This window comes from Martes martes (genome assembly GCF_963455335.1).
Source record: "Martes martes genome assembly, chromosome: 15".
In the NCBI taxonomy this organism is placed as follows: domain Eukaryota; kingdom Metazoa; phylum Chordata; class Mammalia; order Carnivora; family Mustelidae; genus Martes; species Martes martes.
In genome coordinates, this window is record NC_137903.1 from 68,252,136 (window position 1) to 68,268,233 (window position 16,098).

At 49.6% G+C, this 16,098-nt stretch overlaps 1 protein-coding gene across 1 annotated transcript in view; it reads left to right on the forward strand.

Moving 5' to 3' along the window:
- Positions 1 to 13,389, forward strand: part of DPT (dermatopontin) — a 34,111-nt gene extending 20,722 nt beyond the window's left edge. The window contains exons 3-4 of the mRNA XM_080825208.1: positions 8,735 to 8,842; positions 12,249 to 13,389. Coding sequence (XP_080681334.1) covers positions 8,735 to 8,842; positions 12,249 to 12,315 — 175 coding nt within the window. The 3' untranslated portion in view covers positions 12,316 to 13,389. The remainder of the gene's footprint in view (positions 1 to 8,734; positions 8,843 to 12,248) is intronic.
- The last annotated feature ends 2,709 nt before the right edge of the window (positions 13,390 to 16,098 follow it).

Consider the following 16,098-nt stretch of genomic DNA (forward strand, 5'->3'; position numbering starts at 1 on the left):
CCAGCTGAGACCTGATTTGTGACCCAGGATGTGATCTCTTCTGGAGAATGTTCTATGTTCACTAGAGAAGAATGTGTATTCTGTTGCTTTGGGATGGAGTGGTCTGAATATATCTGTGATGTTCATCTGGTCCAGTGTGTCATTTAAGGCCTTTATTTCCTTGTTGATCTTTTGCTTGGATGATCTGTCCATTTCAATGAGGGGGATGTTAAAGTCCCCTAATAATATTGTATTACTGTCAATATGTTTCTTTGATTTTGTTATGAATTGGTTTATATAGTTGGCTGCTCCCATGTTAGGGGTATAGCTATTTAAAATTGTTAGATCTTGTTGTTGGACAGACCCTTTGAGTATGATATAGTGTCCTTCCTCATCTCTCATTATAGTCTTTGGCTTAACACTGAATTTGTCTGATATAAGGATTGCCACCCCAGCTTTCTTTTGATGTCCATTATCATGGTAAATTGTTTTCCACCCCCTCACTTTAAATCTGGAGGTGTCTTCGGGTCTAAAATGAGTTTCTTGCAGGCAGCATATTGATGGGTTTTGTTTTTTTATCCATTCTGATATCCTGTGTCTTTTGATTGGGGCATTTAGCCCATTTACATGCAGGGTAACTATTGAAAGATACGCACGTAGTGCCGTTTATTGCCTGTAAAGTGACTGTTACTGTATGTTGTCTCTATTCCTTTCTGGTCTGTTACTTTCAGGCTCTCTCTTCTCTTAGAGGATCCCTTTCAATATTTCACATAAGGCTGGTGTGGTGTTTTCAAATTCTTTTAATTTTTTTTTGTCCTGGAAACTTTTTATCTCTCCTTCTATTTTCAATGACAGCCTGGATGGATATAGTATTCTTAGCTGCATATTTTTCTCGTTTAGTGCTCTGACTATATCATGCCAGTTCTTTCTGGCCTGCCAGGTCTCTGTGGCTTGGTCTGTTGCAATCTAATATTTCTACCCTTCTATGTTACAAACATCTTGTCCTGGGCTGCTTTCAGGATTTTCTCTTTGTCTCTGAGACTTGTAAGTTTTACTATTAGATGACGGGGTGTTGACCTATTTTTATTGGTTTTGAGGGGAGTTCTCTGTGCCTCCTATTTTGATGCTTGTTCCCTTTGCCGAGTTAGGCAAATTCTCTGCTATAATCTGCCCAATATACCTTCTGCCACCCTCTCTCTTTCATCATCTTCTGCGATCACAATTATTCTAATATTTTTCTGTCTTATGGTGTCACTTATCTCTCGAATTCTCCCCTCATGGTCCAGTAGTTGTTTGTCTCTCTTTTGCTCAGCTTCTTTATTCTCTGTCATTTGATCTTCTATATCACTAATTCTCTCTTCTGCCTCATTTAGCCTAAAAGTAAGAGCCTCCATTTTTTTTAATGTTTTATTTCTTTTCAGCATAACAGTATTCATTGTTTTTTCACCACACCCCGTGCTCCATGCAATCTGTGCCCTCCCTAGTACCCACCACCTGGTTCCCCCAACCTCCCACCCCCCGCCCCTTCGAAATCCTCAGGTGGTTTTTCAGAGTCCGTAGTCTCTCATGGTTCACCTCCCCTTCCAATTTCCCTCAACTCCCTTCTCCTCTCCATCTCCCCTCGACCTCCATGTTATTCCTTATGCTCCACAAATAAGTGAAACCATGTGATACTTGACTCTCTCTGCTTGACTTATTTCACTCAGCATAGTCTCTTCCAGTCCCGTCCATGTTGCTACAAAAGTTGGGGATTCATCCTTTCTGATGGAGGCATAATACTCCATAGTGTATATGAGAGCCTCCATTTTTTATTGCACCTCATTAATCGCTTTTTTGATTTCAACTTGGTTAGATTTTAGTTCTTTTATTTCTCCAGAAAGGGGTTTTATTTCTCCAGAAATGGATTCTCTAATATCTTCCGTGCTTTTTTTGAGCCCAGCTAGTGCCTTGATAGTCGTCATTCTGAACTCTAGTTCTGACATATTACTAATGTCTGTATTGATTAGGTCCTTAGCCATTGATACTGCCTCTTGTTCTTTTTTTTTTTTTTTTTTTGTGGTGAGTTTTTCTGCCTTGTCATTTTATCCAGGTAAGAACAGAAGAATGAGAGAACAAAATATTGAAATGTAGCAATGACCCTAGAAAACTATACACTAATCAAATCAGAAGAGACCTGAAACCAGGGGAGAAGATGGGGGGGGAGGAAGGAAAAAAAAAATATATATATATATGTATGTAAGTATGTATATATATTAGACTGGTGAATAGAACAGAGCCACACACTTGATTTTGGTTTCATTTTGGTTTTAGAAGAAACTACCTCCCAAATTTTTAAAAAAAGAAAAACTTATGTATATACACAAATAAGGGTAAAAAAGATGAATGGATGGACTATGACTGTAAAGATGAAAATTTTAAAAGATTCTAAAAAATGAATTGATAAGATAAGTTGGTTGGTAAAGAAAGAAAAAAGGAGAGAATGTGATCATGCTGCAGGTTGGAACAAAGCCATGTGCTAGATTTAGGCTATATTTTGACCTATTAGAAGAAATTGTATCCCAAAATTTTAAAGAAAAAAACCTATATGTATACAAAAAATAAGATTAAATATGATGAAGGGATAGAATATGACTATAATAATGAAAATTTTAAAAGATTTTCTTAAAAAGGTATTGATAAGAAAATAATTAAACAACATTAAAATAGGAAAGAGGAAAAGTTTAAAAAGTAAAATAAGAAAAAAAAATTTAAAAATTTTACTTTGAAAGACTAAAGAACCACAGGAGAAAAGCCATGAATTCCATGTGCTACATTCGCCTTGCTCTGGAGTTCCTCAGTTCTCCATCAGTGAGCTTCGTCTTGGCCAGATGTTCTTGCTGATCTTCTGGGGGAGGGGCCGTGGCCGTGATTCTCAAATGTCTTTGCCGGAGGCGGAACCTCACCGCCCTTGCCACGGCCCGGGCTAAGCAATCCGCTCGGGTTGGGGTCGGAGCTTTTGTTCCCTGAGCGCTTTCCGTACCGCTTTGGAGGACGGGAATGAAGATGGCGCCGCCCAGTCTCCACCCGGAGGAGCCGAGAGCTGGGGTCCCGCTCCTCAGTGCGCCTCGAAGAAAAGCCGTGAGTCCCTCCCGTGTCCCTGGTCTCTGGCCGCGCTCCGAGCTCCCCCGGCCTGTGACCGAGCGTTTCTGTCTCTGGCGCGGCCCCGCGTGGCGTCTCCAAACCCAGCGGCCTCCTGCCCCGCGCAGCCACCGGCTCCTCCTGGAAGAGGACGGAGGGGTCTCCCCGGACCCGCCACTGGTGCGGTCCCCGCTCGAATCACGGTTTAAGGTAAGCCCCAGCTGAGAACTGACTCCTCGGCCCGACCCCCGGGAGCTCTGCCGCACTCGGACACCCCCTGTCTTTCTGTGACCCTGTGGGTCTTGAGCCGACACTGTACTCACGTGGGCTCCACCCCCCGCTTCGCCTCTGGAGCGACGTCCTTCAGTGGAGCAGACTTGTAAAGGTCCTGATTTGGCTCTCGGCGGCTCCACCCTCGCCGGGAGCCGGCCCTTCCCCCTGCGGTGTATGTTCCTGTGGCTTCGGATTCACTTCTCCACAGGTCCTGCCTTCTGGAAGGTGGTTGATTCTCTGTTCCTTGAATTGCTGCTCCTCTCTTCGCTCTCCTGCTGGGCTGGTAGGTGTTCGGGATGGTTTGATACCAACGCAGCTGACCTTCTGGCACCTGATGATAACTTGGTCTCCCACTCCTCCGCCATCTTGCTCCTTCCCTGGTTCAGATTTTTAATACAAGATGGGTGGTGTTTGCATAACCAGTCCCTCATGGTATCACAGCAGGGACAGAAATGACATCATAGGCTCCCCCACTGCTGTCTCTGCCACCTCCCGCCCCTGGTCAGGGGCTGCTCAGCCCTGTGCCCAGAGGTTGGTGAGAAGACTGGCCTCTATGCTGGTTCCTCTGAGCAAGATGGAAGCTGTTATTACAGAGATAAAGACACCCTCACTGCATTTTAGCTGGTCTGCTCGCCTTTATTGGAATCTAGAGACAATCATTCATTCCTCCATTCATTAATTTGCCTGATCAGCCAGGCAGTGTGAATGGATATAAAGTAAGTTCAATTCATAGATGTTGATTCGATGTGTTCCCTGTAATGATGACGATGATACTCGTATTTATTGAGCTCCTAGCGTGTGCTCACTTTACTTCTCACACACTGAAAATGTGACCCTTTCACACAGATGAGGGAAGTGAGGCAAGGAAGTTGTTCCAAACAACTCTGTTCAAAGTTCCAAACTCTGTTCAAACATGTCTGCCTGCCTCCCCACCACAACCCTTCTGCACAGTACTGAGCTCTCTCAGTCCAGGGGAGAAAGTAAGACCCACATGGGTAAAGTATCAGGTAGTAGGCATCTGGAAGAAAACAAAGAAGAAAGGGGTTATGTTATTTGGAGTAGAGATGTTGGAGGTGGAGTTGTCCCCATCAGTGTTTAGGACGAAGGTGACCATGATGTAATGTGGCTGATGAAAGCCGGTAGGAATGGAAACAAACGTGTTTGCTGAGCAGCCCTGGGCACCGATAGAGAGCTAGAAACTCGGTTCCAGGAGAGGAGTTTGGAAAATATTTAGAGGTTTTCCTCCTTGTAATTTAAGTCAGAGATAGCTCTGGAACTGCGTTTCCCTGTATGGTGACACGTATCTGGATCATTTGAAATACAAATCTGCAAAGTACTGCAAAGAGACAGACATGAGCATGGAAGGTCCTTTCTCATCTCCTCCAGGGTCTAGAGGAGGGCTATGGGGACCTGGTCATTCAGCCCCATGGGCTCAGTTCCCCAGCAATCTGGGGGACAAGCCAGGTGGCTGCTCCTTTGCGGCTGCTTTCCTTCATGCATAACTGCACTGGGGTCTTAATTTTCTCCTTTTTGCAAAAATAATTCAAATAAGTTCTGATGCAATTCCTATTGTGGGTGCCAGGATTAGCGAATTAGTCTAACCTGAAAGAGGCTAATTCCTGCGAGCTTCCCCAGAAAAGCAGTGTGCAAGAGGATGGTCATGAACAGATTGTTTATTTAAAAACTTCTCACTGACTTGCGTGTCCGCGAGGGACATACTCCTTGTCGCTGGAAGTAGAATGTGGGGCAGCCTCAACACCTCCACTCTACAGATGCTGAATTTCTCATCCAGGCCGCCGTGATCGAGACCACTAAGGTTATGTGCTGCCAGGTGCCTCTGACCCCTTAAGGAGCCCGCCAGATTGGTCATCATCATGAAACAAGATGCTTTCATTGGATCCCGGGGGGTTTTGGTTTGGTTTGGTTTTTTGGTGGGTTTTTTTTCTTGTCGTTGTTTTTTGTTTTGTTTTGTTTTTTGGTCGGGGGCGGAATCCTGTTTTGTGTTTTTTTCTAATCAAATGCTACATATTTGGTGCTAACAAGTAAGAGGACATTAGTATAAGATACTTAAAATAAGGTGGTGTTTGGGATGTGGAGAAAATAGGGGCAAAACAGAATTAGAGGTTGGCCTGACCAGAAGAAGCTTCTCGAAATTGTAGTTTGAATGTGGGTTGCTCACCAAAGAATGGGTCAGAAAGCCTCAGTTTGTACTCGTTTATAGAAAAGCTGACGCTTCCTCGGGCACCCCCATTCTGGTTTGTTAACGTGGAAATGATGGGTGTTCTTGGAGTTCCTACAGCACGGAGGCTGTGGGGTGTGCCTCTCTGGTGTCCCACGACGCGGGATAAGGTTGAGGATGTGATTCTCGCTCACTATGATCCAGTTGTCCTCTCTGCCAGCAGATCAGACCTGTGGTGTGAAGTTTGACTTTAGGTCTAACTGCTGCGTAATCAATAGTAGAAGTGGATTTTGATACAGTTTTACACTGAGTCACTGTCTTCTGAGGAACAGATTTAAAACCCTTTCTTTTGACTATTAAAACTGGTCCTCAACCAAACCTCTGACAAGTAAACTCGCCTCTTTAGCCAACTAAGTTGTATTTCCACTCCCGTTTTTAAAATGAGTGTGAGAGGGGTGCCTGGGTGGCTCAGTGGGTTAAAGCCTCTGCCTTCGGCTCAGGTCATGATCCCAGGGTCCTGGGATCCAGCCCCGCGTCGGGCTCTCTGCTCAGCGGGGAGCCTGCTTCCCCCCACCTTCTCTGCCTGCCTCTCTGCCTACCTGTGATCTCTGTCAAATAAATAAATAAAATCTTTTAAAATGGGTGCAAGAGCATATCTCCGGGCCGCCTCTGCCCCGTTCTCCCAGCGCAGGAGCTGGGCCCTCTCCCCGGGGAGCTCCGACTCTGGTGGCCGACCGCTCAGCAGCCATGTCTTGATTCTAGTGGGGTCTGTGGATAACTTTGAGAACCTTAGATGAGAACATCTTCTCTCTTATAAATTGCCTCTGTTTGACCGGGTTGTCTTCGGCTCCTAAGATTTATTTAATTTCCTTGCATCTCATTCAACCCCATCTAAGAAGCTGCACAGGTGGTTCTGTATCACCAAGTTCCCACTGAGCTTTTCTCATACCCTTGTCAGGTCTCATCTTTTCTGCAGATGACAGAAAAAGTATTATGGGGTGAGAAGGTGCACCCCAATAGTCACTCATCTAGAAGTGATGGCGGGACCACACACACACACACACACACACACACACACACACACACGAGTTCTTCCTAAAGGGGTACGTGGGGACCCCAACAGAAGAGCTTCAGCGATGTACCTGTTTCAGTGCGTTGAGTAAAGGCGCCTCACTGACTGGCCCTACCCTTCACCTTACCAAGCTGAGGGCTTGTTCGATTGTTGTCGTTGGTCTAGGAATGTATGACAGTGTTCAGTAGGAAGTGTGCTCTGCAAAAACGTTACGTGGAGTGACCAACACTCACACGGAAGCTGGAGCCACGCGCAGCTCTGCCCCCAACCCCCGCCTTCAGGAAGCCTGATGCCGGCACTTAGGAAACCCTGGACTTCTGCTTCCTCGTAGCCTCGTTAAACCTCCTGACAAGGCCCTTTGTCCCTATCTCAGTGTCTAGCTCTGACAGTTTAAGTTCCGTTTCTTCTCGGAGGAGCGAATACTGGGGCTTTCATTTATTAAGACATTTGGTGTGTGCCTGATGTCATTGAGAACCGAACGGAGACGCATCTCTCTGATTCTAAAACTCAGGGTCCTGGATCATATGGAAACAGTGGTTCCCTCTGTGGATGGTCTTGGGGAGGTTTGTTTTCCACTAATGATTTGGGCCATTTCCCTCTCTGTTTTTGGTTTCATAAAGCAGGCATCATTTCCACCAATGTCCAAATTCCTTCCCTGGCTCCCTTCATCCAGGGTTCTGTAAGAGGGTATAAACTTATATCACGGTTTTGTAACAAAACAACCACCACCACCACCAAAAATCAAGTAAAACAAAAACTGGGCTGGGACCCAGATGGAAATGTACCAATTACCACATACCAGGCCTTCTCTAGGACACTCTAGAAATCTACTGGACAGCAGTACCCCCCAGAGAGGCCTCCAGACAAACTGTTAATTGGGGGGGGGGGCAGCTGTATCTGATCACTACCAAAAATGAACCAATAGAGAATGACAGGTAAAGTATTGAATAAATTACTTCCCTTTAAAGCTTAAAACTTCATTTTTTTAAATGCAAGCCTCTCTTTTCCACTTTATTCCAAGTTTGTTGAACTAACCAAGTAATCTGACATCAAATCAGCAAACACTTATTTTTTAAGTATCTAGACTGATTATTTCCAAATAATTTTGGCACTTGGATCTAGCATAGTGCAGTACTGCCATATGAAATTTCTGCCTTAGAACATATAAAAACGGCAATTAGCTTTTACATATTGACTCCCGAGAGTGCTTCAAAGTTCTGGAGAATATTTTGTATTCTCTGAAGTAAGGAAACCACCTCCTACTCCATTTCTTTTAATCCAGAAAGACCACAGCAGACCTACTCATAGGCCTGGGATGGACTTAATCTTGGAGGGGAAAGAAAGAAGGGACAAGAGAAGGGGGAAGAAGAAATAAAACTGCCGCTAGGGTCCAACTGCCACCGCTTACGCATCACGCACATCTGTACTAGTCCCACTGACCGGCCTATAAGGCACTTCCGTTCTTCTATTGACCAGGAAATTAAGATTAAGGGACTGTCCCAAGGGTATTTATTTATTCAGCAAACACTACGTAGCAGGAGCTATTTCAGGTGCCACAAAACAATGGTGAACAAGGAAAAGCCAGATTTTGTGGGGATTAAATATTACTTTAACATTTTCATACACTTTAATCATGACTCAAAGTAAAAAGTACATATTAAATGATCACACCACACATTATGAATACACGTATACAGTACATTTGAAATGAAGTTTTTACACGCGTCCATGAGAACTTATCTGATATGTCTCTACTTTTTCTTTTTCAAAGCTCATTTGGTAATAACCAATGAAACTGATTTCATGACCCACTAACAATCACAATCCAGTTGGGAAACCTGATTCCAGCAGACTTGAGTGGCGTGGACTAACATTGATATTAATATTTCCTCAAGGCCTGGGGACTCATCTCCATCTGCTTCAGTGTGTAGTTTAATGACGGGAAGAAAGGAGAAGCCAGAGGAAACCAGCCACCTGTCCGCAGCCTGAAGTGGTTTGGCGGAGACCGTCTAACTCGGGCTTGGGCTTCCCGCGACGTTCAAATACCATCTCTTCTTTGTAATAATAGTGTGTTTTATCTTTTTCCTCTAAACTTTTTCATTCTTCCCGCATAGGCTGACCACAGAATACCCAGGCCACTATGGGGAGGAAATGGACATGATTTCCTACAATTACGACTATTATATGCGAGGCGCAACCACCACGTTCTCGGCAGTGGAAAGGTGAGCGTTCCCAGGGCAAAGACCCGTCAGCAGGAGTCTCCGGGATTTCCCCTGCTTTATTTCTACGTGGTCTAGAATAACCGGAGAGTTGCCTGGGGGATGGAAGGCCCTGGGGGGGTGGGAGGGTGGGGGTGTGGGAGGGGGAGCTGTTCTCACAAACCCACTTCATGGAGAAGCTCAGCTGTGGGGAGGAGGACGGGCTCCAGGCCGCTCAGAGCAGGAAAGCCTCAGCGTGGTCTCCTGGGACGTTCTAAGCTCTGCCCGTCGCTCAATCTCAAAGAGCACTTTTTCTGACCCAGTGTCAGGAGGAGAGGGCAAAACTGGTCGAAGGAGGATCCACTGTCAAATTAGACCCCCGTGGCTGCCGACGATCCCCACCTTGGGTTGCAGGGAGGGAGAGAAGGGAAGGGGCAGGGACCCCCCGTACTCAGAAAGGCAAGGAGAGGATTTACGTAACCTGAAGGCAGGCAGAATTCCTCCACCCCCTTTCCTAATAAGCTCCCCAATCCTATCCCAGCCACTCAAACAGAAAACAGTAAGAACACGAGACGTCTTCGCTAGTGTAGACGGCGCCAGCAAAGTCAGGTGCTTCCCGCCAGGTGAGCACATGAACGCGCCACGTGAATCCCTGAAAAGCCACCATAAACCTTTTACAAACAGCAAAACTTACCTTCACTCATTAAATAGCGGACTTTGATGAATGTGAGCATGACTCACCTCTCAGGGATATTTATGTTTTTCAATGAAATGACATCGTACTAACCAAAGTTAGCATAGCCCAGAATTTAAACAACCAAAACAATAGAAAAAAAAAAAACATTAAATAGCTCTGAAAAGGCGCCCGACATGGTGCAGGCTCCACAAACAAAGACCTTTATATTTACCCCCAAGGGGCCCCTCATTTCTCACACATTAGTCACTTTTATTTTACATCCATTTCTAAGTAGCTTACTTAGCTGTTTTGTAGAAGCAGAACACTAAAAACTGAACAGGGAAGAGCATACATAAAGTGGAACTCTTCACCAGTGAGAACAGCTAAATGACCGAGCACTCACACAAAATGTATTTAAGAAAAGGAAAGACTTAAGAACTCGAAACCGTGGAAGCCTGGTGACAATCCACAGGTGTGTCTCCCCCAAGGGCGGACTGGATGACAGTGCAGGGGGGCATCCAGTATTCTTAACGATGTCTCCAAGTCAATAAGAAAATTAGTTCTGCATTGCCTGGTTAAGAAGGAAAGAAGGAACGTAATAAAGGAAATACCGTCCAAAATTACGACTCTCTCTCTCTCTCTCTCTCTATATATATATATATATATATAATAAAATTATGACTATATACAGTCATAATTTTGGATGGTATTTTCTTTATTTTATATATATACACATATATGCATATGCAGTCTAAATATCCAATTCCCATTGGCTTGAAATTTTTCAGTTACGGGAGTAACCCAGAACCTTGGAAAACTGAGATGCCATGTCACGTATTTGTTTAAAATGAGCAGACCCGTGCGGTTTTACTGCTGTCATTAACAATCGGTGGCTTAATGATCCACAGCATGTGTCCCTTCAGCTCTGCTGAAAGATGCTAAGGCCACCGGCTTGGAGAAACGGCACCAGCATAGGACCTACTGGGAGGGACTTTTGCGCATCTGGTGGGTTCCTCCTGGCACCCAGTCGCTCAACCTGAGCGCTACTGACAGATAAGTTCTCTGTTGCAGGAGCCTATCCTGTCATTCCAGATGTTTGGTGGCAGGCTTGGCCCCAGTTGCTGGATGGCAGTAGCAACCTCCCCTCCCCCATAGTTGTGACAACGAACACTGTCCTCCGGAGCCAAAGCGCCCCTGCTTGAGAGCCACTGCCCTGGAAAGAAATCAAAGGCTGAGTGTGACTGAGTCCCTTGGTTCTCTTAGGACCACGTCTAAAACTTGCTCGGCAGTGATCACAGTCTCCTACAGGAGTGGCGTGAGCGTCTGGCCTAAGAGCCTTTCTAGCTGCCTGTCGGTGCCACGGTAACAAATCATTATAATCACGCGCCACCAGTTTGCTCTCCTCCGTCCGGAAGAGCCATGTCCTCTGCTGGCCGCTGCAGGAATAAATACTAGCACGTAGCTGGGCACAAGGCTCTCGGGACCTGTGCCAGGAGACCCTCTCCCTAGTCCTTTCACACAAATGACTCGGAGCAGCAGACTCAGAACCGCAAAGCCTTACGCACGTGCTGGCCGACCGGCACGTCCCATAGCTGCTGGCAAGAGGGTATCTCTCAGAGCTAAGTGTGGTCAGGCCCATGGTCCAGATCAGAGGCTGGATGGAGACCTTCTCCGTGCTGGTTGTCATTTGGGATAAGCCGACCTAGGAAGAAGCCTTGCAGGCTAATTCAAAGATTAAGGGACCCGGCTGTGCTTTGGAAGGATTTACATGATTGTACAGAATGACTCTTTATTTTCGCTCTTTGTTGGGACTTTGCAAAGGATGTGACCGCCATGTCCTCTAGTGGGGTTATGGGCAGGTCATCGCGGGGGTGTTGTGGTGTAAGAGAAAGAGCAGGGTCAGTTCCACACACTTGGACCATTGTCTTACGGAAAGTCACACGTTTCCGTGTCTGCCTCTCCGCCTAACGATGACGGCTGGGGAAGGTCACATGAGCACACTTGCCCGGCGCAGCGCTGGGTGTGCCGCACTCACCCGGAGCGCAGCGGCCGCGGTCCACGGGGCGCCGTTCATCGCCTCGCTCAGCGGGGCGCCGTGCAGAGTAGGCAGCGAGAAGTTTCCGCCCAGTAGGTACACGAAGAACACAGGCTCACCCTCAGCAAAGAACATTCCCTGAAACGCATCCGCACCACGTTTCCCAAACCTGAGCAATCCCATGGCTCCCCCTCCGCGCCTGACCCCCGGACACAGACGCAACCCGGTCTCTGTTCGCAGGAGCGGCGGGCGCTTTCCTATCCAGTCTCCGGGGACTCCGAGCTGTTTCCCTCCGCTTCCTGTCCCCACAGTCGTGTTTTCTGCCGCACGCGTGTATAGTGTGGCATCTAGAACGTGGTACACAGTAAGAGATTAAATGAGCGAACGGGTGGCCTAGTTAAGAGTCTTGACCACAGGATGGAGACAAGGTTGAATAAATGCTTGTATTTCAAGCTGTTAACCTGTATGTCCTCGACGTACCCGTGGACAGAGCGGTGCAGCGGACCCCAAGGGACGGGTCACCGAGTGCCCTGGGCCGGAAGGTGTCGAGGGTTACGCCCCTTACAGATGAGTACCTGATGGTTTTCGAGAGGCTTCCTAGAGAACCAAGTGAGATCAGGCGCCCCTTCGGTTCCCAAACCCTCCGAAGGTCATTCAGCGCTTTCCGGGCAGCAGGGACCTTTCTCACTGGCCTCGGCTTTCTGACTCTGTCCCCACAGGGACCGCCAGTGGAAGTTCATAATGTGCCGCATGACGGACTATGACTGCGAGTTTGCGAGCGTGTAGGCCCGCCGCGCACCGAGCGCGGGGGAGGCCAGGGAGCCAGGAGAGCCGGCGTCCGCCCGCGTCGCCCTCAGCTGGACCTCGGGTGCGTCTGCTCTGCCCTCCCCTGACCTGGTTGGCGGCTCCCGCGCCAGCTTCCTGGGCCTGACGAGTATCACACTTACAATAAAATCCACGATTAAAGCGCATTCTCACTTTCAACCTGTTCCGTAGCGACCGTTGTGTGTGACTGACGATGGCTTCCTTGCACGCCGCGTAGACGTCGCGTGCTCACTGCCAGACAAGAGCCGGCTTCCAGGAGCACCTGCCGGAGCCTCGCTACTGCTTTTGCCACCAAATGAGCCGCAGGCAGGCCTGGGGCCGAGCAGTATCTGTAGGAGTTCAGGGTAGTGGAGTGAACGGCAGAAATTGGAGAAGGCGGCAGTGGACGTTCTTTGCAGGTCCGTGTGTTTGAATGGAACCCGGGGTCCTCACCAAGCCTTGAGGGGACGTGTGCCCACTGCCCCCCACCACAGCAGCCATGCTTGTCTGCAAGTCCCAAGTGCAGGGTTCTGAGCTCCAGGAGGGAGCAGACAGGGAGGTCAAACGCAGGGATACAAGGGTCTGGGCAGAGCCGGACGCCTTAGCCCTGGAAGAGTTCCCTGAACTGAAGGAAGGTTCTAGGCACCAGTAATGACAAAGATGCAGAAACACAGAAGCCTAGGCAGATGCGGCTCAAGTCCGACGGGAACAAGGGAGGAGAGCGAGTGGGACTTGGGCTAGGAGCTGGCGGCAAGGGAAGAGTAGCGGGTGGCTTTGGGAATCAGAAGTGGGGTTGGGTCACAGGCACCTGGACGTGGTCCCGGGCTCCTGGACAGAGTCATGGCTCCTGGAGCCCTGAGAGTCACGGGCAAACTCACCTGCATCGGTCCCCATTTTCTGGCTGCGGAAGGCTACCCTGAGACTCCACTTCCCTTCTCTGCAAAGTTCAGGGCTGCTTTCTGTGGAGGTGACATTACCCTTCCTCCTCCTCGGATGTCTCTGTCCCCAGCCCTTTGTACTGTCTTCATCATAAAAGGAATAAAAACATTAACCTTCACTCTGCTGCCAACGTTGAGGGTCAGTTTTTGCTCTCTACCCCCCCCCAATTATTCATCTGGAAAATGTGGCTTAGCATTGTGATTTGTGCCAAGCCCTGTGCCTTACAGCAACGATGAGGACAGAGTATGGTCAGCAAGTCTAGCGGCCGAGACAGAAAGTGCCAACAAAGGACAGAACCACAGTTTTGGGCGTTGAACCCAACCTGATTTGCCGTCAGCATCCTTCAGCCCTCCTCCCACCCACGCGCCACATGCATTTTTTAAAGAGTATGATTATGTTCCCTGAGCCAGCACATGGTGCGCTATTCGTTTTAGATGTAGCGTCCACAGCACTTTTGGACACGGGGAGCCCCCGTTCCCTTTATCCGCAGTTTACCTTTTGTTTTCAAATCCGGGCCGCCCGTCCCTCCTCCTCTCCCCCAGTGGACCCAGGAGAGCGGTGGCTAGGCAAAGCCACGGGGTTACCTCCCTCGCCGTGCAGGTGGCCGAGATGGTGAACCCCGGGCAGTGCAGGTGCGTCTCCCTGGCGACACCCTGGGACGGTGAAGGGGAAGGCGGGGCTCCGAGGTCCTCCCCTCCTCCTCTTTGCCCTGTGAGGCCGTTTTTCACATTATGGCTTTGCTCTACTGGCTCCATTTCAGCGTTTGCCGCCTCCCTGGCAATTTTCACTTACAGCAACCTTTACCGTGGTATCGTTCACAAAGGCAGCCATTAATATTTCAGCGCTTACCGCGCCGGTGCAGGATGGCAGCCAGGAAGCGGCCTTAGCTGGGCCTGTGGAGCACAGCTGGGAGGCAGCCATGAGGAGAACAAAGGGCTGGTGAGAGGGGCCACAGGGGGAGGGGGAGCGGGCTGGAGGGCTGCGGCTGGGAGGGGCCGTCCCGGGGCCTGCAAGAGAGCAAAGCCCAAAAAACACCCGATAAAGCCATCCGGTAAGTGCCTGCGCCAAGGACAGTGAATAGGTTTTTACTACAAAAAAGCCACTTTGGGGCACCTGGGTGGCTCAGTGGGTTAAAGCCTCTGCTTTCGGCTCAGGTCATGATCTCAGGGTCCTGGGTTCGAGTCCCGCATCGGGCTCTCTGCTCAGCGGGGAGCCTGCTTCCTCCTCTCTCCCTGCCTGCCTGTCTGCTTGTGATCTCTGCCTGTCAAATAAATAAATAAAATATTCAAAAGAAAAAAAAGCCACTCTTTGCATGGAGGCCAAGGACAATGACAGTAAAGACATCGTTGCCTTATTCAAATCTGAGCGACTTACACTTTGTATCGCACGTCACGCGTCGGCCGGGGGCTCACCCTGCGCTCTCGCGGCTCCGGAGCCTCGGACACGCCGCCCCCCCCCCCCCCCGCTTTCTGTGAGGACATTTACTCAGGTAACCTTGGTGGTTTCTTGCAATTCTAGAATTCTGTAAACTCTGCTGTTGGCCCCAAACTGTTTGGAAGGACCCTTGCTAAGACATTTTCTTCCAGACTGGAAGCCCGAGATGAGAGCTGAAAAGTGGGGTCTGACCTCTGACCCTGACAGGGGGCGGCCTCGTCCGATTAGACAAATCCCCAGGCCGCCGTTTCCTCCTCTGCCCGGTACGGACGGGAACCCCTGTCCCGACAGCCTCCCGAGACGGCGGCCACACAAAGTGGGAAGGAGAGAGACGGGATCCCCCCTCCCAGGGACTACGGTCCTGGACGATGGACAGCGAAGCCACGCGCGTAGCGAAGTTGCCTGAGGAAGCGAGGTCTCCGCCCGGCCCCGAGGGAAAGGGGGACTGCCCGGGTAAGTGGTAGAGCACGAGGGGCTTCCTTCGGACCGTCCAGGCACAAGTTCCCGCTCCGTGACTTACCAGCTTCATGACCTTGGCCCGGTCACCCGCCTTTCCCGATCGACTTTCTTGCCAGCGGAGTCGTGGGGCCCGCAGCCTGCTGTAAGGGCTCCGTGAGATTTCAAAGCGTCTCGCACGTGAGCGCCCCGTAAATCCAGCAGGAGGAGCGGCGCTATCCCTGGACGGTCGAAAGCGCGTTCCTCGGGTAAGGGGATGTTAGGAAGGTCAACGTGGAAACGGTTTTCCAAAGAGATGGCGCGTCCTTTCTGCTCTCGTGGGCTTCTTCCCTTCAGCTGCTCAGTCGATAGCGTAGTCAGTGTTTATCCCAGGCCAGTCCCTGTTCCAGGACCATCCCGGCGCTCCAGGGGACCAGAGGGTGAGGGAGCCCGACAAGCAAAGCACCTTCCAGTCCGGGTGGAGGAGTCAGGGACAGGCAGCGCTTCGGGAGAGAGGACAGGGCGGGGGGCGAGAAGGCACTGTGGCATTTCAGGCAATGGGAACGACGCGGTAGAAGACGCAAAAACACGGACGGGCCTGGGAAAGCTTCCCGAGGGAACCCTGGCGTCGGCGGAGTCCGGCCCAACACGCCGTCGTGACGGCCTCCGGAGGGACCGGGAGCGCACGGGAGCGCCATCGCGGGTTCCACTGTTTGGGCAAATGAGTGGCATTCGCCCAACTCTGTTTTCGGCTGGGGCTTCCCACAAATCTAGGAGTGGGAATTCACCCCGAGCTCCCTCCCCGCTGCCCCCCATCCCTTCCTCCCACGCTGCCACGGCCTGGGGAAGTCCCCTCTCCACGCTGGGGCCTCGTCCCCACGTACCGTCTTTTTGATCAACTGTCTTGACCCAGACACGAAACTCGACACTTTTTCAGTTCCTTCAGAAGACTGTATT